At 41.0% G+C, this 22,555-nt stretch overlaps 1 protein-coding gene across 1 annotated transcript in view; it reads left to right on the forward strand.

Moving 5' to 3' along the window:
- Nucleotides 1-22,555, forward strand: part of cdh8 (cadherin 8) — a gene marked incomplete at both ends in the record, with an annotated part of 158,280 nt that overhangs the window by 37,063 nt on the left and 98,662 nt on the right. Inside the window, one exon of the mRNA XM_084075116.1 lies at nt 12,082-12,376. Coding sequence (XP_083931242.1) covers nt 12,082-12,376 — 295 coding nt within the window. The remainder of the gene's footprint in view (nt 1-12,081; nt 12,377-22,555) is intronic.

The following is a 22,555-nucleotide window of genomic DNA, read 5'->3' on the forward strand; positions in this document are numbered from 1 at the left end:
AAAAGCTCACAATGCGTCGATGCGACGCATTGTGAGCTTTTAGATCTGCTATTTTCAAAATATTTGTATACATTTGGAAACTTGTGAAATGGGACATTCTGCATAATGAGTACTTTCTACTTTTGGTACTTTAAGTACATTTTGATAACAATACTTTTGTACTTTTGAATTCTGGTCTTTTACTAGTAACAGAGAATTTCTACATTGCAGTATTGATAATTTTACTTAATAAGAAATGTTAGTACTTTTTCCACCACTGCTTACAGGCTTCGCTTTTACATCGTTGCTGTCGGTGCAGAAACCTCTCATATCCATATTCTAACTTGTTGTTTTTTTTTTTTGGGAAATTAACGCCCTACAGCAGGATACGAAAGCATCAAAAGTAGCACATCCGCAACGGTGCGACGCAACACGTTTTGAGCTTGTCGATCTGCTTCTTTTGCTGTTTTTTAAATTTTAATCCTGAAAAGTAACAGTTTTGGACATATGAGGTTTCCACCCGACAGAGACGGTACATTTTATATCATAAAATATAAATATATTCATAGTCACATGCATCATCAGCTCCACTGATTTCCCAGAGTCCGGGGGTTGTGGTTTGAACACATTGTAAAGTCCCAAATGTATCATCAGATAAATATTTAAACTGGGGCTTCAAAAGACCTTTTCCATGGCAGCCATTTTGACATGAAATAATAACGGTAAACACAGGCATTAACAATGATACTAATTAAGGTACTGTTCCATTCAGGTCAGACAGAGTCAGGGTGCTGCTATATTGTGCATGTTGGCTCACTGGAAGTGCTACACTGAATGGACTTGAACCTTAATTAGTGTAATTGTCAACACCAGCGTTTAGGCCTACCCCTATTTCATGTCAATATTGCTGCAGCGAAAAAGGTGTATTCTGACTGACGTCATGTAACTCAGTCTAACAGAGACAATCTGAGACCAGAAACTCCTTCCTTCTGTATACAAGACACCATGCCTGCCTTAACTGTGACATAATATACCCCTCTCTCTCTCTCCCTCTCTCCCTCTCTCCCTCTCTCTCTCTCTCTCTCTCGCACTCTCTCTCTCGCACTCTCTCTCTCTCTCTCTCGCGCTCTCTCGCTCTCTCTCTCTCTTTCTCTCTCTCTCTCTCTCACACACACTCTCTCTCTCTCTCTCTCTCTCTCTCTCTCTCTCTCTCTCTCTCTCTCCCTCTCCTGAGTCCTGACCTTTACTATTAAAGTTGTCCTTAAATCTACTTTTTTGTGTGTGTAAACCGCAGTGTAACAACTTAAACAACATAAAAAACGTAATTGCTCTTGCTATTAAATAAATTCATATTTCTTTAATTGCAAAAGCACAAGGTAAGGATAAGATGTAAGCTTGTGATCGGCTATTTTCAGGGAAGATGTAGGCCGAAAACAGAAAATACACTGATATAGAGCCATGAGGGAGTCAACATTGAGCAGACAAGTGTTAAAATAAAGAAATGCCAACACTTTTTTAAAAATGCACATATCTGGTCTCTCTCTCTCTCTCTCTCTCTCTCTCTGTCTCTCTCCATGACTTCTATGCATACTGTAGGGGGGAACACATGCCAAGCCACCACTTGCCCTGACAAGGAGTAAAAATCATTAATTCTCCATGTAGGGCTTACTGCTACACTTAAGTGTATGGAGCCCGGGGCTGAAGGGCGATGGAGTCTTCCTCATTAGGATACAGTGATTGTTCCAGTGATTGCAGTAAAAGCCTCTCTTCACCATGGAATGACATATTTCCTCATTGGCTGACAGGCTAAAGCAGCCATTATTGGACGTTGTTGGGCCGCGTGTGTGTGTGTGTGTGTGTGTGTGTGTGTGTGTGTGTGTGTGTGTGTGTGTGTGTGTGTGTGTGTGTGTGTGTGTGTGTGTGTGTGTGTGTGTGTGTGTGTGTGTGTGTGTGTGTGTGCGCGTGTGCGTGTGTGTGTGTGTGTGTGTGTGTGTGTGTGTGTTTCTATGCGAGCGTGTGTGCGTGTGCATTTGTGAGAGTCTTTGAGTGCATATAGGGTACGTTTTATATGCATGCACAGTAAAAATGCTGACTGTTAATTTAACTCTGAAATGGATGGGTCCATTTGGTTCCATTTGGTTCCATTCGGTTCCATTTGTACCCTCTCTCTCACACTCAACATTTTACAGAGTGAGGCTGCTGGCAAGGAGCAAAGCAAAAGATCAGTTCCAACTTCTGTGTGATTCCTACAATCAAACCAGTCTTTGTAAAACTGTGGACCTGCACACACTCCTGTATATGGGAGAATAATGTTTTGAGAAAATAAGTGATAAATAAGAAAATAAATGTCATCACTAGCGGGCAGAAACCTGTGTCCCGAAATAACCGTTACTTTCCACAAGTTGAAAATGGATGGATCCAGTGCAGTTATTGTTTAGTCACAAGTCTCTTTTCATTGGTTCAATAAAACCCACAGACAGACTTAACCCAAGAAGACGGAAATCTTTAAAATGTTTCAGAATAAAAAAAAAATATAGACTAGAGAAAGTGCTCCTCGGAGCACAGGTCTTCGCCAGGTCAGGTACGATATTGTGGCCTCCTGGTGGCGCTATAATAGGCCAATGTGAAAAGGGTGCAATTTATTCTTCAATCGGACACTGCATTCATGATTTGAGGCATTTTGTTCCAAAAATGTGTTTTGCTAAATTAGACCTGCTGGTGGCGCTATAACAGGCCAATGTGAAAAAGGGTGGCATTTCTTCCTTGGCCTAGTGGGAATGTTTTTGTGAAATTTCACGGAAATCGCAAGCTGCGTTCAGGATTTGAGGCATTTTGTTCAAAACGGACCAATCCTGCAAATTTTGGAAGCGAACCTTAGCCAATGAGGATGGAATATGGGAAATCGGACAGATCCGTGTTGATCACATGACTATAGAGATACTGTGTACTGATTTGCATGACGTTTGGATAAAATCTGTAGGAGTAATGTGAAAAAATGGGTTTTGCACAAATCGGCCTCCAGGTGGCGCTATAACAGGCCCATGTGAAAAATTTGAGGCAGAGGTTCTGAATTGGCATCCAGGGAGTGTGTGTGCACAGTTTCGCAGCGACACAGTTTCGCAGCAAAAATCGGCCTCATGGTGGCGTCCAGGGAGTGTGTGTGCGCAGTTTCACAGCGACTGGGCCAACGGTGGCGGAGATTAGCTGACAGAAGGATGGAAGGACGGACGGACACACGGACGGACGGACAGGGGGCAAAACATACTCTCTCGCCATGCCTTTCGGCCTGGCGGAGACAATAATAAAATAAATAAATAAATAATACATAATAAATAATAATAATAATAAGATATATATATGTATATAGCACGTCATGGATATAAAGTACCTGCTGCACTCCATGGATGAATTGTAAGTCCAAACAACTTCATTAACATGACTGGTGTCATGGTGGCCTCACAAACCTTCATGCAGCATCAATCAAGGTCACATGGCTGCATTGTGTTTGTGTGTATGACTACTTTTGTTACCCGGGTTAACATGACATGTTCCTGTGCTGGTAGTGTCTCCCCTCCATAACAGTGTAGTGTATGGTTGAGTGAGATGAGTCATTAATAAGTGAAAATGAAACACAGATAATACATGTAAACCGAGATCTGGAGCTGTTTCCTCTGACAAAAGTCAATAACCCTACAGTAGCTGTCATTTTTGTGATTTTCTTGTTTGTTTTGAATGTTTTTGGTTTTCTTATTTATTTATTTGTATTTATTTTTTACAGTACATAATAATTGAAAGAAAAAACTCCTACAGTACACACTGTCTTCAAATGCAAGAAAAAGATTGAATGGGAATACAACAGCGTTTCAGTCTGTTAGACCTTCATCAAGTTATCTTAAGGAAGGAAGGTCTAACAGACCAAAACGTTGCTGTTTTCCGATTAAATCTTTTTCTTGCATTTGAAGACAGTGTGCAGGAGTTTTTTTTTTCTTTCAGTACGTTGTGGCCCTCGCCTGGTCTTCTCCTACGCACCTGTGGCCTTTGTAGGTGTGCAAAAGACTTGCTTACAATAATAACCCAAATCAAGATCAAAGCATGTGGTAACCATAACAACAAAGCTTACACGTTGGTCACTGATTTTTGTTTTAACTACTTAAATCCTATACAGAAATACATTTTATAATGATACATTTTATTTATGACACACTTAAAACAAATTGGAAATCACAAAGTGCTACAGGGTTTAAAACAAATGGCACAAAAATAACAAAAGCAGGGCAAAAACAACAAAAAAGGAATTCAGAAACAAGAAGACCCTTTCTTGGGGAAAAAAAGTTGATTAACCTAATTAAAATACCAGATTTGTACTCAAGCTACTAGTGATGCGCAGGTTGACCCGTAACCCGCGGGTCAACCCGCGGCGCGGGTGGGTCGAGTCAGAATTTCGGAGAAAATTATGCGGGCTGCGGGTGAGCGGGTCACGCGGTCTCACGCGCAAAAAAAATAAAAATAATAACATGCTCTTGTTTTGTCTTTATTCCTAATAAGAAGAAGAATAATAACAATAAAACAGTTTGAATACACTTGGGGATTATTTTCTAACCATGATTTTACAGAATTAAAAAAAAATCGCGGGTCGCGGGGCGGGTTGAGCCGTAGATTTATGTATGGGTTCGCGGGGCGGGTTGAGGCGGGTTGGGTTCCGTCGCGGGACGGGGCGGGGCGGGTCATGAAAAAACCCGACCCGCGCATCACTACAAGCTACCCAAGCTTCAATGAAAGTATTATCAGTACCAACACAACCAATAGTTAAGCATTGTCACAGCTGGTTCAAGCCATTCCTGTTTTAATTATCATACCTTCACACCTTAATTTTAACAACACACCCACTATTCTAATTACAGGTTTGGCAGACATTCATAATTCAACTACAGCATCAACATTAATGCATTCTACAGTAACATATGTTTTATGGGTTATGTTAAGGAGTGTGGCATCACCACTGAGCTACAGAGTCACAAATGTAAAAAAGAAAAGAAAAAAAAAAAACGCCCCCCCCCCCCTGCATGGAATGCAATCACGGAAGAATATCTCTGATGTATGATGAAAAAGAAATCAAAGAGCAAGCTTGAATTTACAGTTTACCTCCCGTAAAGGTAAGAGACACGCACGGACACATTAGTGTGCACGCGCCCACACACACACACACACACACACACACACACACACACACACACACACACACACACACACACACACACACACACACACACACACACACATAATGGGGGAGGGTGAAAAAAAACCTGACAGGCCATCATTAATTTGGGCTCATTTAAAGGTTTCTCAGTGTGCAGGATGTTGTGAGGCATTTGTGTTAATGAGCTACATCTTTCATGTGAAATGATGGCACAATTAGGAAAACAAAAGTGCAAGGTGTGACAATTTAAGTGAATGTGCTTTGTCAGTGTCTGTGAACAACACCTCAGAGACGGCGCGCGCAGAACACCGAGCTCATGAAAACGTTGAGGGGGGTTTAGAGGTCGAGGGAGGGGGGAGAGGGGGGGGGGGTTACCTTGCCGCGGTGTCCCTCAGCAAAGGCCCCCCCAAAGGATCCTCCCATTGAAGCTCTGTGACAGGAAATGAAATAGATGCTGCTGATTGTAGCCATGCGTATGCTTGTCCTGTGTTTGTGTGTCCGCCTCGTGAGGAGACGTTGACACGTTGCGGATTCTTAAGGAGCAGGGATGAGGATGACACAGGCATGGCAAAGCACCGGAAAACTGTTTTATTTCTGCCTCTGTAGTTTACTTTACTTTACTCATTTGACAGCGACAACGTAACATTCTTGAACACATGAACACTATAGTGCAGTGTTTCTCAAACGTTTCGATTTCAAAGACCCCCATAACTCTGAAAGTGTACAAATGGAACCAAATGGACCCGTATAAGGGTCCATTTGGTCCCATTTGTGAGCTCTCAGAGTTACAGACCTGTGAGGGTCCATTCGGAAACCACTCGAGAACCACGGACAACGGTGTCCCATGTTCATTGTCATAATCGGTGAACTTTCAAATGAAAATATACGATCTAGAAGCTCACAATTCGTGAGCTTTTTCGGCCAAGATAATCCACATCAGGGTAAAGTATAGAAGTTCTATTGATGAAGATTAGAGCATATGAACTAAAGCAGCAGCAGCATCATATATACTGTAGCCAGTGGTGGAAAAAGTACTCGGATATTTTACTTAAGTAAAAGTAGTAATACCACAATATAAAAAAACTCTGTTACAATTAAAAGGCCTGTGTTCAAGTACAAAAGAGTAAAAGTACAAAAGTATTGGCATCAATATATACTTAAAGTACCAAAAGTAAAAGTACTAATGATTGAAAATAGCAGATCTACAAGCTCACAACGCGTCGCGATGCGACGCGTTGTGAGCTTGTAGATCGGCTATTTTCAAATAGCCTATATATAAGTAGGGCTAAAGTTTTTAATGTATGTTTTATAATATAGTAATTTATATCTGCAAAGTTACTATAAGTAATGTTTTCAAATAATTGTTGTAAAAGTACAATATTTACCTTTGAGATGTAGTGGAGTAGAAGTAAAAGTATTTAAAATTGGAAATACTCCAGTAAAGTACAAATATGTCAAAATTGTACTTAAGTACAGTACTTGAGTACATGTACTTAGATACTTTACACCACTGACTGTATAGCACAGCCGTCAGCTTCCTGACTGAGGCCTCACTCCTCCTTTTCCTGTCTGTCTCTCTCCCCTAGATGTGTCTCAAACCATCTTTTTATTCTCAGGAGTGAGGACAGAGAGTCGGACTGCTCAATAGTCCTGTGACAAGGGGAAAATGTCAGCCGGGCCTAAGAGAGGAGTCCGTACAAAAGAGGGGCGACTAAAGGTCTGGACAACAGTTGGAATGCAAGCACGTTTTATACTGCACTGTACGGTATAGCTGACATCTGATGCCTTTAAATGTTACAGTGGTATAGTCTGAACAAAGGAATCGACACCTTTAGCCAGAGGGTTCACACACAGAGCAGAGGCTTTGGGGGAAGAATGAATACAAATCTACCACAGACGGAGGACATAACTGAAATAAAATAGTGTACTGTAATGTATTTTCATATTTCCCATCATCACAGTTTAGGGGGAAAAAGGAGGGGGTCCAATTATAGACCCCTGGGGGACCCCTGGTCAATGAAGTGCATATAGAGTTTTAAACATTTGCCAATATAAATATGATGCATTGCACGAGATTGGCTAAGATGTGATTTTCATCTGCAGTCCCCGGGCAGGTATAAAACAATAAAACAGTCACACAATCACATTATTACAAAATACACTATAAAGCACATTCAATAATACATTACGATACAGTCGCATGACGTTGAAATAGTAAACCACAGAGGACTTTATCCTCTCATGCGGACAGCTGAGGAACATCCTGTAATGGAATGAAAAGTAGAAAAGGAAGTGAGTTCATTTGAGGTGAGGTATACCTCAAATGAACTCAACGGTATTTGAGGTAAAGTGAGTTATGAGATATCTTTTCTCACCTTGCATTCTAATGTACACTACCCCCCACCCCCAATTCTGTACATCCCCTGTTACTGCAAAGAGGATTTAAAGGAGGGTTAGAGTGTGTGTACTTTTACACCATTTTATTTTATTTTATTTTATTTTATTTTATTTTATTTTATTTTATTTTATTTTATTTTATTTTATTTTATTTTATTTTATTTTATTTTATTTTATTTTATTTTATTGTGTCACACCAACTTTTCACTGCTTGTACTTTAAACCTTGATTTGCAGTCTGACAGTGTGTGTGTGTGTGTGTGTGTGTGTGTGTGTGTGTATGTGTGCGTGCGTGCGTGCGTGCGTGCGTGCGTGCGTGCGTGCGTGCGTTCGTTCGCGTTCGTTCGTGCGTGCGTTAATCCATGCTTTGACTTGAAATGTAAAAGCTGGAAGTTACTTCACGATAGAAGAGAAATTGCAAAAGGGAAATTGCTGTATATGAAATAGAAGATTGCCCAATTTAGTACAACACAATCACTCCAAGTTGAGTGATTGACGAAATCTGTTAGTCGATCTATAAACTCACAATTCAAGTGTTTAAGTTGTGGGGGAGCCAAGTTGTATGATTCTATACGCCAGACTTCAGCCCAGGCTGAATAGGTTGTAGTTGAAGAGGATAGGGACATGATGGTATTGCAATGGCTTTTTGTCCAGTGTCTTATCAGTTTGTTTATAGAACATTTGAAGAGCTGTTATTGCAGTTTCCCCATGCAGCGTATGACCAACTTGTGATACAGTACGCCCTATATGTGCAAAGACCATTGCATACAGTATACTGTAGGTCTTGCATGCATCTGTTGATCTGTTTTTGATTGTTGTGTCTGATATCTATGTGGATGACTATGCCACTACTGTCCGAGTGGGGCAGTGGTGCGCGAACGAGAGAGACAAGTCTACAAGGAGAGAGATGTGACCGATCAACACAACCTGTTATGTTATGCTTTGGACAGCTGAGGCTTGTCGATGTGTGGCAGGAACGTGACTGTCTATCAGTAGTTCTCAAAGCTACGTTGCTCCGTTAGGCCGATAATCTTAGTAAAGGCCTTTAGTGTGTGATGTGCCATAATTTCAAAATCTTGTAGTGTGTGCATATGTCATTATTATAAAGAAATGAATTATTCTTATGTGTGATGGAACCAGATTTGAAAATCTCTTTTAAAACGCCTGCAGTGGGAGCCCAGCTTTAGAGATAGCAGTTAGCAGTCTCTGTAGAATGATTAATACAGAAACCAAATTGCTTAGGGTGAGGGGTAAATGTACCCATGTTGAGACCGAGTTGGGCAAGTGAATTGTTGAACTGCAACTTTTCCTGCTACCTTCGACATGACCTCCTGACCAATATGACCTTCTCATCTGAACGTAACGTATCTCAGGGATCAGGAGCTCATTTCAGAGGTGAATTAAAAGAGACACTTTCATTTCGAGGTTCATTTGAATAAAAATAAAGTGAATTTCTTTCACGTCAGATTCCCTTAATGTCTGTCTGTCTGTCTGTCTGTCTGTCTGTCTGTCTGTCTGTCTGTCTGTCTGTCTGTCTGTCTGTCTGTCTGACTTTCTATTTCTCCCATTAATACTAATAACAATACATTTTATTTATAACGCACTTTACATTCTTGCAAATCTCAAAGTGCTTACAGGGTTTAAAAACATTGCATAAAAACGTGCCTAAAAGCATAGGCAACCAAGCAATTACATTCCTCCACCCACTCTGCCTGTCCAATATCTACAGTACATCTCCATTGTTAATATACATATATATGGCTAATTAGTGTTATTCCTCATAACTCTGAATGCATATATGAACCATAAGCAGACCATGTCTACTTACAGTATGTTTGCAATGGCCTGGCAGCATTGTCAGACTCATTAGTTACAGTCAGCCTATGTTGAGTAAGAGCCAAACGCTCAGCCTAGCACATAATGCTGCTTTGGTGAACTAATGAAACTGTAATTAGAAAAATAATGAAGAACACGCAGTATCGTCCAGTAATGTCGGGGGCTTAGCTTTTAGCGAGCTTGATTCATAGTGTGCAGTATTTTACTCATGGATTTTTTTTATGGACTCTGATGAATTTCTATTCTAACAAGCTAACTGAGACTATATAACACAGAATATCTCACACCAGTACTAGTGCAAAGCCTCTGGGGTTCTTTTGCGTTTCGAGAATTTCACACTGCAGAGTCCAATATATCCGCCACATTCTGCGTATGTGTATGATGTATTTGTGATCTATAACAAGGCTCTATGTAGGCTAAGGTCCATTTCCAGTGCTGCTTATAAAGTTATCGTCCCCAGTGGGGCTCATTTAGCAAAGGGTGTGTGGAATAGACTCCCAGTTACAGCACAATGCGTTGCAGGCATGGCTGTCAAAGCCGCAGCATCCTGGCAGTATAAAGACATATGCAGTCCTCATCAAAACATGCAACTAGGGGCAGTGGTGGAAAGTAACTAAGTACATTTACTTAAGTATAGTACATAAGTTTTACAATTTTGAGGTATTTTTTACTTTACTGGAGTATTTCCAATTTCCAATACTTTTACTTCTACTCCACTACATCTCAGAGGCAAATGTTGTACTTTTACTCCACTACAATTATTTGAAAATTTTAGTTTCAAGTTACTTTGCAGATATACATATATTACATTATAAAACATTAACCACTTTAGCCCTATTTTATACCTAGGCTATTTGAAAATAGACGATCTACAAGCTCACAACGCGTCGCGTTGTGAGCTTGTAGATCTGCTATTTCCAAACATTTTAGTACTTTTACTTTTTGTATTTTAAAGACGCACTGAAGTGACATTTTCGGTCATTTTATTTTGAAGGTTCAGCCTGAAACGTCGGCTCAACGACTCTAAACCAATCAGAAGGTCCCATCCCTTCAGGCTATGGGACGTTGGATCTCAATCACTTCAGCCGTGCACAACACGGCTAGTGTTTGTTTACAAGTGAGAGAGAGACGGCCAGTGAAGCACGTTTGCTACTACCTGGCTTATTTCTAACCTATAATGTTTTCAGATACATATTTTAGTGTGCAGATGAAGTTTAAAATGAGTAATACACTCATCTTCAATGAGATTCAAAACGGAGTATCTCTGTAATTAAAATCAGCTGTGTTTGAAGAACGTGCAGCTATGGGAATCAAACAGGTGCATGTAATCAAGATTCATTTATTTTCATGAAGGCTGCATTATGTCATCACGCAGCACGTTTTCGTTTACAGGAAGTAATTAAGATTGGCGTTTTAGGGACTTTAGATGTAAAAAAAAAATTTCTTTTTTTTTTGCATCTATTGTTAGATATGCCCATATGATGACCACGGATATGCTCTAAAAGTGTGAAAAACATATTTTTCATTTCACTACACCTTTAAAATCAGGTGTGTTTGGAGGAATGTGCAGCTATGGGAATCACACAGGTGAATATAATTAAGGTTCACATTCATATTGGGGGTCTGTCTATGACATCACACTGTACGTTTTCGTTTGACAGGAAGTAATTAAGATTGGCCTATTAAGATTGATTGTTTGATTGTGAATCATAATATCACATTAAAAATGGAGGCCTATTTTAAAGACATGGTCAGATGAAAAATATGTTTTTCACACTTTTAGGGCATATCTGTGGCCATAATATGGACATACCTAACAAATAACAACAGATGCCATAAATGTAGACTGTCTGATGAGTTTGATATTTATGTTTGCTAATATAAAACATAAATATCAAACTCATCAGACAGTCTACATTTCCCAAAAGGAAATGCATGCATTTAATTCATTTGGGTGAATGTAATGCACATTGTAAAGTGCTTTGGATAAAAAAGCGCTGTATAATATTTCCCATAACCCTCCTTCACCTCCAGCGGGGTGCTCCTTCCATTCCGACATCTCACCACTCCGACTAGTGGCTTCCGCGTGCGGTTAAGGTTAGGGTTAGGGTTAGGTATAGGGTTAGTCAACGTCGGAAAGGCGACATGTCGGAAAGGAGAAATGCACCCACCTCCAGCAAATCCAACCCTGGTAACAATAGTTCTCTCTAATACAGGGGTCTTCAACGTTTTCAGGCCAAGGACCCCCTGAGAGAGAGATGAAACAGGGACCCCCACCCCTCTATATTGTATAAAATTGTGTTTCAGATTAAACTTTTCTTTTTACTTGGTCTGCTCTTTTTCCCCCCTCTACACCATACAGTACCTCTTTGCCAAAAATAGCCGATCTACAAGCTCACAACGCCTCGCAGTGCGAGTCGTGATTTTTGGCTAAAGTTATCCTCAGAAAAGGGATGCTAGGGTTCAAGTGGTTCATGTAAAAAAAAATATATATGTACACCACACAAACATTTGGGGGCCCCCGGGTAGTAACTCTGAGGACCCCCTAGGGGTCCCGAACCCCCTGTTGAAGAGCCCTGCTCTAATACATGTCATTGGATCAACCTGATCACTTAGTACTGCAAGTCTCACTAACTAATTGTTTTTCTTTTTTTTTTTTTTGTCCTGTTTCAGCTACACACAGACTTGGACGTAGGCGGCAAGAACATCAAATATGTGCTGGCGGGCGAGGGGGCGGGCACCATCTTCGCCATCAACGAGATGACGGGGGACATCCACGCTATGAAGAGGCTGGACCGCGAGGAGAAGGCCGAGTACACGCTCACGGCGCAGGTGGTGGACGCCGACACGGAGCTGCCCATGGAGCCTCCGTCCCAGTTCATCATCAAAGTGCAGGACATCAACGACAATCCACCGCAGTTCATCGAGGGCCCCTACAGGGCCTCTGTACCGGAGATGTCTGGAGTGGGTGAGTCACAACGCACACACACACACAGGCACACACACGAACGTGCGCGTGCACACACATATATGTTTTTTTTTCCTGTTATTAGGATTACTTATTACTCCTAGCTGCATCTCTTTATCTGGATCTGTGTTTCATGTCAACACAGGAGCTCTATCTATTTATCTATCTATCTCTGTCTGTCTGTCTGTCTACATGCCCGCACGTGCACGTACACACACACACACACACACACACACACACACACACACACACACACACACACACACACACACACACACACACACCCCAGCTCTCCCCTGCTAAACAAAACAGTATACAGTCCAGAAGACATACACATTCAGTTGTTGGGAAATAATGAGAAAATATTTGGGTCATCCATTACTCTTCCCCCAGTTGGCATAAATCACAGAAACACTATTTGGGCATGCAGCCTATTATATATATACCATAATGTAATAATGCAAACCTATAGTGTGTACAATCACTGGCATAATACCAGCTTGCACGGTATTATGGCTTGATGTTTGTATGGTATTTCTTAGCAGACATATGTGGGAAGAAACCATTGAATTTCCTTGTGGAATACTGTACCTGCAATCATAAATAACCCAAATATTTTAAGACAAAATAAATCTCTCTCCATGTGATCACGCACTTGAGAATTGATATGATGCAGACCTCCCCATGCTGTAATGAGACTTATAGCTCACAGCTGGAGGTTTTAATGTAAATGAACGTACTGTACTCATCTAGCATCATGCTTTTTTTGGAGAGAGGGGGGGGGGGCGGTATTTCCTTATCATCATAACAGCAGAATAGGCAGCAGACAGTACATATGAACGCATTGTTGTGTCGTACGCAAACCCACACCTATTAGCACAGCCCTTTTGTGAACACAATGCTGGCATCCACAGTTTGCTTGACAGCATGGAAGCGCTGCTAATTGCCCGCGGCTGGCTACGGCGCCCCATCCATACACCGCATCCTCTGCCTCCCGGTAACACGTATATACACACAAACCGTCTCAAACTATTTTTTACAACAGAGGATAACATTATTCATATATTCCACATACAGTACACACACATTCTTATTCTCACCCATGCATATGAATTACTGCTGTCTGATCACATGTATTTCAAACATATTGCTCGCAGTTATTCGGTGGAAGTCTGCGAGTGAAATTTTGTGCATGCTACTTTTCAAGCGAAAGCCCTCCGGTTGACCCCCTGGGGCAGCGCCATGCAGGCGTTAGCCTGAGTTAGTTTTGTTGCGGTGTCGCGCGCTGAAAATAACCGATCTACAAAGCTGCCGGCTTGTCGATCGGCTATTTTCAGCGCGCGACCAAGCATAACTCAGGCTTTCTGGTGAATAAGTTTCACGACTAGCCGGCAGCTGATCAACGGGCCACCCGTTGGCTGTTTTGACATTGGGGGAGTTGAGAGCGTTAGGGCAATGGAAGGTCCATTGTTACGCACTGGTACGCACTTGTTACTGTGATGCCTCGCTGGGGGTTCCTCTTGTTACCTGTCATGAGGCTGATATAACATCCGAGGCCAAGGCAGGCAGGCAGGCGGTGCTGCGGATGGAACTGAATCCATCAGTGGATCCAGGCTGTAGGTTGCAGACTTCCTATGGCTTCCTTCCAGGCTGTAATGGAGGCTTCAGTTTGACTTAGTGTCAGGTCTGTTTGGCTGTTGATCTAGTGGTGGGAGAAGTAATCTGATTTGTTTTCTTCTTTTTTTTGCTTGAGTAAAAGTATAGCAAGACCACAAATGTAGAGATGTTTTGTTCAAATTAAATGTATCCTGTATCAAACATTTTACTTGAGTAAAAGTACAAAGGTATTGGCATCAAAGTACTGTATACTTATGGTATCAAAAGAAAGTACTCATTATGCAGGATGGTCCATTTCATAGTCATATTAGTGGATTGTAATTAGTAATGCATTAATGTGCTCATCACTTTATATGTTGCAGCTGGGAAAGGTGGGGCTGATTTGAATTACTTTATGTTCTGCTGGGTAGATTAACCTATAATAAAACATCATCATATATCTGTTAAATATATTTTTTATTATAGTAATACAAAAGAAAATGAGCAAAGTAACTAACTAAAGCTGTCAAATAATTCCACTGGAGTAAAAAGTGCAATATTTTCTTCTGGAGCAGAAGTTTTGAGTATCAAACAATTTAAATACTCGAGTAAAGTCAAAGTATCTCAAAAGAGTTACGTACAGCACTTGAGTAAATGTACTTAGCTCCTTTCCACCACCGCGTAACCGGTCTGTCTGCTGGTGATGAACTCCCATTCGTACTCTTTTAGAAAATTAAATAAATAAATGCAAAACAAAAGTGCTCCTGTAAACAGTACATTTGCTGTGAACTGTGTCGCCTGAACTCTTGTTACTCAAACCGGGGGATTTACTTTCATCGTTGGAATCTCAGCTGAAATGGATCTCTCAGAGGGTTTTTGTCAGCGCAGGCAGCTCTGCAACAGCCCTGGTGATGGGCTGTATGGAGCAAAGTGCTGCTTTGACAGCACACTGCGATTTGCCAGTGGGACTGCAGCGTAAGAAATGGAAGTCGGCGTTTCTTTGTTGATTGTTGTTCCCTTTTTGTCACTACTGATTAATTAAACATTCACGCCTGTTCAGCTGTTCGCTTGAAAGGGTTTTCTTTCAACATCTTGTTTTCATCTTGTTAAGTTTTCATGCAGGCGGAGTGTTATGCGAGGAATCAAAACCCTGGACAACCAAACCATAAGTCATTTTTTTTGCCTTCATCTCTCGTCTCATATTCATAAATCACACGCAGGTTTTCTTTACTGTGGGGTTTCGTCTCCATCGCGGTGAAATGAGATTTTCCCTGCATAACGCCATGGTTTACTGAAAGTGTGTTGAGCAGTGGAATACTAATAAAGTCAGCGGGGGAAGACGTGAGGAAATAAAGGGATGTTGACATAAAGTCTGCTCAATGTGAACATGTTCTGACAGCGGCGTGGAGCCAAAAAATGATGAAAAAGTAATTACAGCATGTGCTTAAAACATGATGGAGTAATATCTGCTTGTTGGATTGCTATCTAACCTGGGGGATTCTCAGCATGAGCATGCAGGTATGTTCCAGGATGATGTGAGAAACGCATCTGTGGCCTTTTGATCAAAAAATCCAGACAAGCTGCTAGCTGCTTTGTTGCAGATGGCAACCAGTTGGTGGATAAAACACTCAACCCCAGAATGTGAGTCAAAGCATAAATACCATTGGTCCAAAAATGACTCTGCTACAAGTGAAGGTTTCTAAAGCAAATTTGTAGGTAAAGTATTAGAGTACTTGCATTCAAAAGTAGTAGTAGTTATTTTAATCAATGCATTGCTGTATTGACATTTTGAGATTCCCCCCCTCTTCCCCCCGCTCAAATAAAATATTTTCAAACATGTAAAAATCAATAAATAGTATGCCTAAAAGCTTGCAAAGCATTGTTGCGCGTTGTGAGCTTATAGATCGGCTATTTTCATTTTTTTTTTAAATAGGCCTTAATGTGGTCCAGTGCCGGCAATGACTTTGTTTTGTTTGTTAATGTGGTTGATCATACCATCAAGAAACAGGTAAATAATATTTGTTTTTCTCATTGATTTATGATTGTAGACATATAGACAGTAGACTATACATTTTCTACACCTCCATTATACTGTATAATAATATTAATAATAATAATAGCTTGAATTTATATAGCGCCTTTCATAAACCCAAGGACCCTTTACATAAAAGACAATGAACAACCAACAGACAAACAAACACAAAAAACAACAAACAACTATATGCCATAAGCCTGAGAGAATGTCTTAAAAGAGTCCAGTGTTGGAGCATGGCGAATCCCTATTGGGAGAGAGTTCCTGTATGTTTCTATATGGCTGTTTGAACTCTGTGCTAGAACTGGGACAGCAGGTGAATGCCAATAACCCTAGCGATCCTATTCTGTTAATAAGGGAACATTCAGCAAAAATAGGCAAACATTTGGTGAAAATAGCCTACATACAAGCTCACGATCATTATTTGTGACAAAGAGATTTAGTGTAGAGGGAAAAGAGGATAGCTCCTTAGGATACACCGGTCAACGAAGTACTATAGGATTTTACCACTTAAACCCCAGCATCCACATTGTGGGGAGAGCTTTCGCAGAAAATAGCAGATCGACAAGTTGATCGGCTATTTTAAGCTAAAGTTTTCCCCACAATAACAGAAAACAGAAAAAAACATTAGTATAGAGCCCTGAGGGACTGGGGTTTAAGTGGTTAAGCGGTTAATAACAACATGGTCTCAATTAGAGAGCTAAAAACCCTTTTGGGTGAGAGCTAGTAGCCAAACAATGAAAGCCTAAAACACAAACAAAAGAGATCAATATTAGAATCATTTACAATTACTAATTGTTCCCTAAATCTTGCTACACCGCAAAATATTTTGCTGTGTTGGCTAGAAGTGTGCATCGGGCCTCCTAGTATTCATTTTGAATCTATTCCTATTTCATAAACAAATGGGGGGGGAAAGGAAAAAAAATAGGATTTTTTTTTTTTTACTACCCAACCGGATCGATCCATTTCTGATATGTTTCTTATCACCAACAGCGTTAGCCTGACACCAGGTATTAAAACCCAAATTAGATCAAATTGCGTGGCAGGTGGGTATCGCTCCTCAAGTAAATCCATTACCATTCCTCCCCCGCTTCCTGGCTGCCGCACTGTAACGCTGAGAGGCAAACCGCTAAACAATTAAAAACGGCACACGGCTCCTATCTCTAACCATTCAATAAAATGAAAGTCAGGGAAAAGTCAGAGCAAAGCCACACGTCTCAGGTACAGTAGAACAAAGGCAGTGGTGGAAAGTAACTAAATAGACTGCCGTACTTCAGTACGGTTTTGAGGCTTTATTTGTCAGCTTTAAGTTATTTTGTTATACCATACATTAACCACTTAAACCATCAAAGTCTACCATACCATCCCTGACAAAAAAAGGATAGACATTCTAAAACAAAATGTAGATGCCAGAGAGTTAAGCCCTATTTTTTATTTAGCCTATTTGAAAACAGCCAATGCGACCCATTGTGAGCTTTTAGATCTGCTGTTTTCAAGACATTTTGTGAATGGGTTTGGTACTGCTAAGTATATTTGGATGCCAATACGTTTGTATTTTTTAATCAGGTAAAATGTTGAATACGGGGCTTTTACAAGGAATTTTACTCGTACTAACTACGGTATTTTCAGTACCTCTTCCGCCGCTGAACAAAAAGCCGCTTTCCCCTTCAATTCCCCATTAACCTCGGTGCTCTCCTGCCGCACAGGAAACATGACGACCTCGGCGGCCTCATGTCACATATCTCATCCGGTCGTGCGGACGACTTTCTGAGGGAGAGCGTGACATTCAATGAGGCCGAGGCGGGGAGGGAGGGGGGGGGGGGTTCTATCTGGCTGTGATCCTTGACAGATAAAAGGTGGTGGATGATATTTGTCCCCTGGTTTTTGCTGATCTCACACGCTGGAACACATTTCCAGGGGCCAGCGTGCGAGACCCCTGCGATGGCCCGAGGTGGAATGAACGACCTCTGTTGTCGGGGGGTTGTGTTGCCTTTTCCTGCAACAAAGCAGCTTTGTCTGGATCTTTGATCAAAAAGACATTGATGTGTTTCTCAAAGCACACTGGGACATGCTGTACCTGCATGCTCAGGGTGAGAGAGTCAGTGGTGGACAGCAACTAAGTGCGTTCACTTGAAGACTGTATATAGATTATTTTCTTTCTTTGCATGCTTATGACTTAAACTCCACTATATTTAAAAGAAAACTATTGTACTTTTGACTCCACCACATAAAAGGGAACCCTGACAAAAAATACATTGTGAATCAACACAAACAACAAGGAGGTGCTATAGATTTATATTGGCATTGCTGTTACAGAAATCCGGTTCAGTTGGCTCTCTGTGTAACTATAGTTCCTCATTAGACGGCAACGATTACAAAAACTCCAAAAGAATGTAATGACAAGGCTGGCGGGGTGGAACACCTGCAGTACCAGCGGGCCCCGGGAATCCTTATTTATCATTAGTTAACAACTTAAACCCTAGATACCTCATTGACCCCCAGGGGCCTGTACTTGGCCACCTCCTTTTTATTTGCAGTGTGGCTCTGCAAATAAAGGCTGGCCGTCTATGAGAGGGTCTCTGTATGTGTGTCTGCTAATCTGGCAAACCACTGGACTGATCAGCAAATTGTGTATGTCAAGTCTGCCAGTAGGCTACAGAAGTACTGTACCTACACTAACTTTCACGCTTTGTACTTTTTGAATTATTTACGTTTACAATGGAAGTCAAAGGCTCTCTAATCAAGCTGAAACCTTGCCCAATTTTGGAGTCATACATCATAAATACATGAAGACAACAGACAACATATAGATGACTGATGTCAAAGGCTGGTCACATGAAGTCCGAGATCCACACTGGAGCCATGGCCATTATCAAGATCCACATGATTTGATTTTTCCCTGTACACCAACCCTATCTTCCGCCCTGCGCTATCCCTATTATCACCAAATGTTGGCCAATTTTCACTGAATGTTTGCCTACCTGGAATAGTGAGGACGCTAGGGTTCATGTGGTTAAAACCATGATTTAGTCTCTGTCGGGTGTCCAAACCTGTTACTTTTCAGGATTCAAATTAAAACATATCTGATACTTTTGATGCTTCTGTGTGACGCTGTAGTATGCTTAAGTAGGCCGTTAATTTACGAAAAAACGTAAAAACTTTAAATATGGGTTTCTGCCCAACAACAACTATTTATTTTACTCTTTATTTATTTTACTCTTTATTTATTTTACTCTTTATTTATTTTACTCTTTATTTATTTTACTCTTTATTTAGTATACTCTTCATTTATTATACTCTTTATTTATTTTACTCTTCATTTATTTTACTCTTTATTTGTTTTACTCTTTATTTATTTTACTCTTTATTTATTTTACTCTTTATTTATGTTTTACTTTATTTGTTTCAATCTGTATTTATTTTACTCTTTATTTATTTTACTTCATTTATTTTAATCTTTATTTATTTTACTCTGCTCCATCACTTTCTAGAGTAAAATGCTTCATTAGGGATCGCCAGGCAAGAGTATCTTTCAACACTATATCTGCAACTCTTGCATACTGTGTCTGTACAGTACAGTATGTCCCAGATCCATGACCTCCATGTCAACCATGAGCCATGGCTTTGTGACAATCCTGACATCAATGGAGAGCGGCCGCTGTTCATCAATTTATATAATCCAATTAATATTTGATGTGCTCTTCACACTTATGGAACTCTGTCAGCTCCTGAATCTATATTCATGAGATAATCATATTTCAATTTCACTTCAATTAAAACTGAGTTTGTTGCTTATTTTGTGCAGGTCCAGTCCATATGGGGACTTATGATTCATTTTGTGCGGGATGTGGCTCAAATCTCACCGGATTAGTGGGCCCTGATTTGTGTGTTAATGGGGTGTTTGACTTTAAGGCCAGTCACATGCACACACATTCACACGTCTGTCTCTCCGCCATATGCTGGAATTATGAGGCTTATTATGTTACCTTCTGCAGCTAACAAGGGGGTTGCGATGTAGTTGAAAATTACTAAATCTGCTCCAAGTGATGCAGGTAATTAGGAGGGGGGTAGGCGGCAGGGGGGTCACTAGACCATCCACCCCATTGTGCGTGTGTGTGTGTGTGTGTGTGTGTGTGTGTGCGTGTGCGTGTGCGTGTGCGTGTGCGTGTGCGTGTGCGTGAGTGTGTGTGTGTGTGTGTGTGTGTGTGTGTGTGTATGTATGCGTGCGCGAGACTGACAATAATTGCTACACCGCCGAAACAAACTTGCCGAAAGTTGTTTCGCCGCCTGGAACGCAGACGAGAGAAACGCCCCAGGAGTGCTCGCTGCTGGCGCCCGCGCTTCATTATCAGGCCGATTAATAAAGCGGGCGCGGAGACAGATGGCCCATCTCATGCCTCCTCGCGGGCCGCGCTCTGCGAGAACCCTGGCAAAATGAATCCGTGTATACGCTAGGCACGGGGGCCCCCGCCAAATGTGTCAGGATCCGCTAAATTGGAGCGCGGACACAAAGTCGAAGTGACATTAATAGATTACCTGGTGTTGATTTGCATTTCGTCGCTGTCAGGGGGAAACCTTGTATGTCCAAAATCGTTTCATTTTTATTATCGTTTAAAATAAAGTAAAGTAAAGTGAAAATAGCCGATCTACAAGCTCACAACGCGCCGCGGGGCGGCGCGTTGTGAGCTTGTAGATCGGCTATTTTCACTACTTTCGCATGACACTCTTGTATGACGAAGTAGGAAGTTAACGTGCGACAAAACATCAACGTTTGAAACGTGGAGATACAAGGTTTCCGCCAGACAGCACAGGTTTCAGAGTTATTATGGGCGTGGGCAACGGGACTAACGGGCCCGGCAACCGTCTACGTTTTGCAGCCTTTAATGATGATTCTGATTACACTCTCTCATCACCCCCGGGCAGCTGGGAAAACAAGAAAAGGCTTGTCATTACAGATATCGATGATGAATGAGCCGACTTGATCGAGGTGAGACGCGTGGAACCGCGTGGAGATCAGACCTTTATCAGAGCTGATCGTCTCGGATTCGTCGATGTCGGGTGGAAAACTTGTATGTTCAAAACTTTTGAGGAAGTGGGAGAAACAAAAGAGCCTTTGTTCCCAAGGATTCAATGTAGTTATTATTTGGTTGCTCTTGTTAATACCTTTCTATTGTTTATATAATTATAAAACCCACAGACAGATCCAATTTCAATCTGGCAGTCCATATTTTGGGCATTGGCTTGCAAACATTCTCAAAAGTGTACCAAGTAGATCGACTTGCAGATCAAATATTTTCACAACCTTTGCTTAACACTGTCATATGACCAATTATAAAATAGGGCATTAATTTATGAAAAAAAAGGAACGATGAAATATGGAGATACAAGGTTTCTGCCCGACTGCAGCGATATGTTCCAGCATACATGAGACACCTCACTTTGATCACAGGTGAATTAATTCACACACTTGCCGCTTGATAAATTATCCAAAACAGCCCACAAGGGATATCAATGTTGATTTATGCTACAGACGTGTTGTGTGTGTGTGTGCGTGTGCATGCGTGCTAAATTAACAGTTAAAAATTCCTGTCTCATGGGCTGGAGCCATAAAACAAACAACAGAGAGAGAGTTAACTTATTTTTCTTACTTGTTCTAGCAACTAACTATTGGGGACACATGCATTTTTGACCCATTTTAAATACCAAAAGCAGTGTTTCAATATTATTCAACAATTAAAGGAGGTTTATGTTTTTATTAAAATAAGTGTTGAATAGCTTTATATTCTGATAGTAACCATTGCTGTGGAGTGTTTGTTCATCTCTCCAGCTCGTATTAAACAGAAAATGCATGATCATTGCAGTCGGGACACCAATTTTATCCAATCAGGAGTGAGAACACATGCAGGATACAGGTTTAATTGGAAGTGAAATGAGCAGACAAAATGTAAACCGGATCACTATATAAAAACATGTTAAAGAGCTGACATGAGAGATGGGCAATGATTACTTATCAGAATATACTGTGTAGAGCTCTAAATAAAAATGAAATTAAATAAAAACATTTTTTTCAAACAAAAAAATATCTCTTAGCCCACCTTTAAACATCAACCATCACACGTTGTATTGCCACCTGGCCTATCCGTTGCCATTTACTTCTCTCCTCATTGCCTTCTTTCAGATCAATACAAGGACAGCTGTGCTATTTTGAGAACATTTCATGCTCCATTTGGGCCAGATGTGAAAAAAAAACAGAAAAGCCAAACCTTGATTTACCTAAGAGTGATATTCCACAACGTTGAGCGGTCACATGCGGTAACTCTTAAAGGCGTCCTAACGTCTTTGCACGTCTGAGTCGGAGTGCATTAATCGTGGTTTGTGACTTTGTTCTCAAACATATTGGGTCCGGGGACCTCCAGGGTCCAAATGGACCCTTTTGCAGGTCTGTAACTCTGAGAGGGTACAAAGGCTTTGTACCCTCTCAGAGATAATTTATCTGATGATTTTACAGTGTAGATTGGGGTCCCAGAGATGTTTTAAAGGTATCAAACTGG

This window comes from Gymnoscopelus microlampas, assembly GCF_963454915.1.
Source record: "Gymnoscopelus microlampas genome assembly, chromosome: 1".
Classification (NCBI taxonomy): domain Eukaryota; kingdom Metazoa; phylum Chordata; class Actinopteri; order Myctophiformes; family Myctophidae; genus Gymnoscopelus; species Gymnoscopelus microlampas.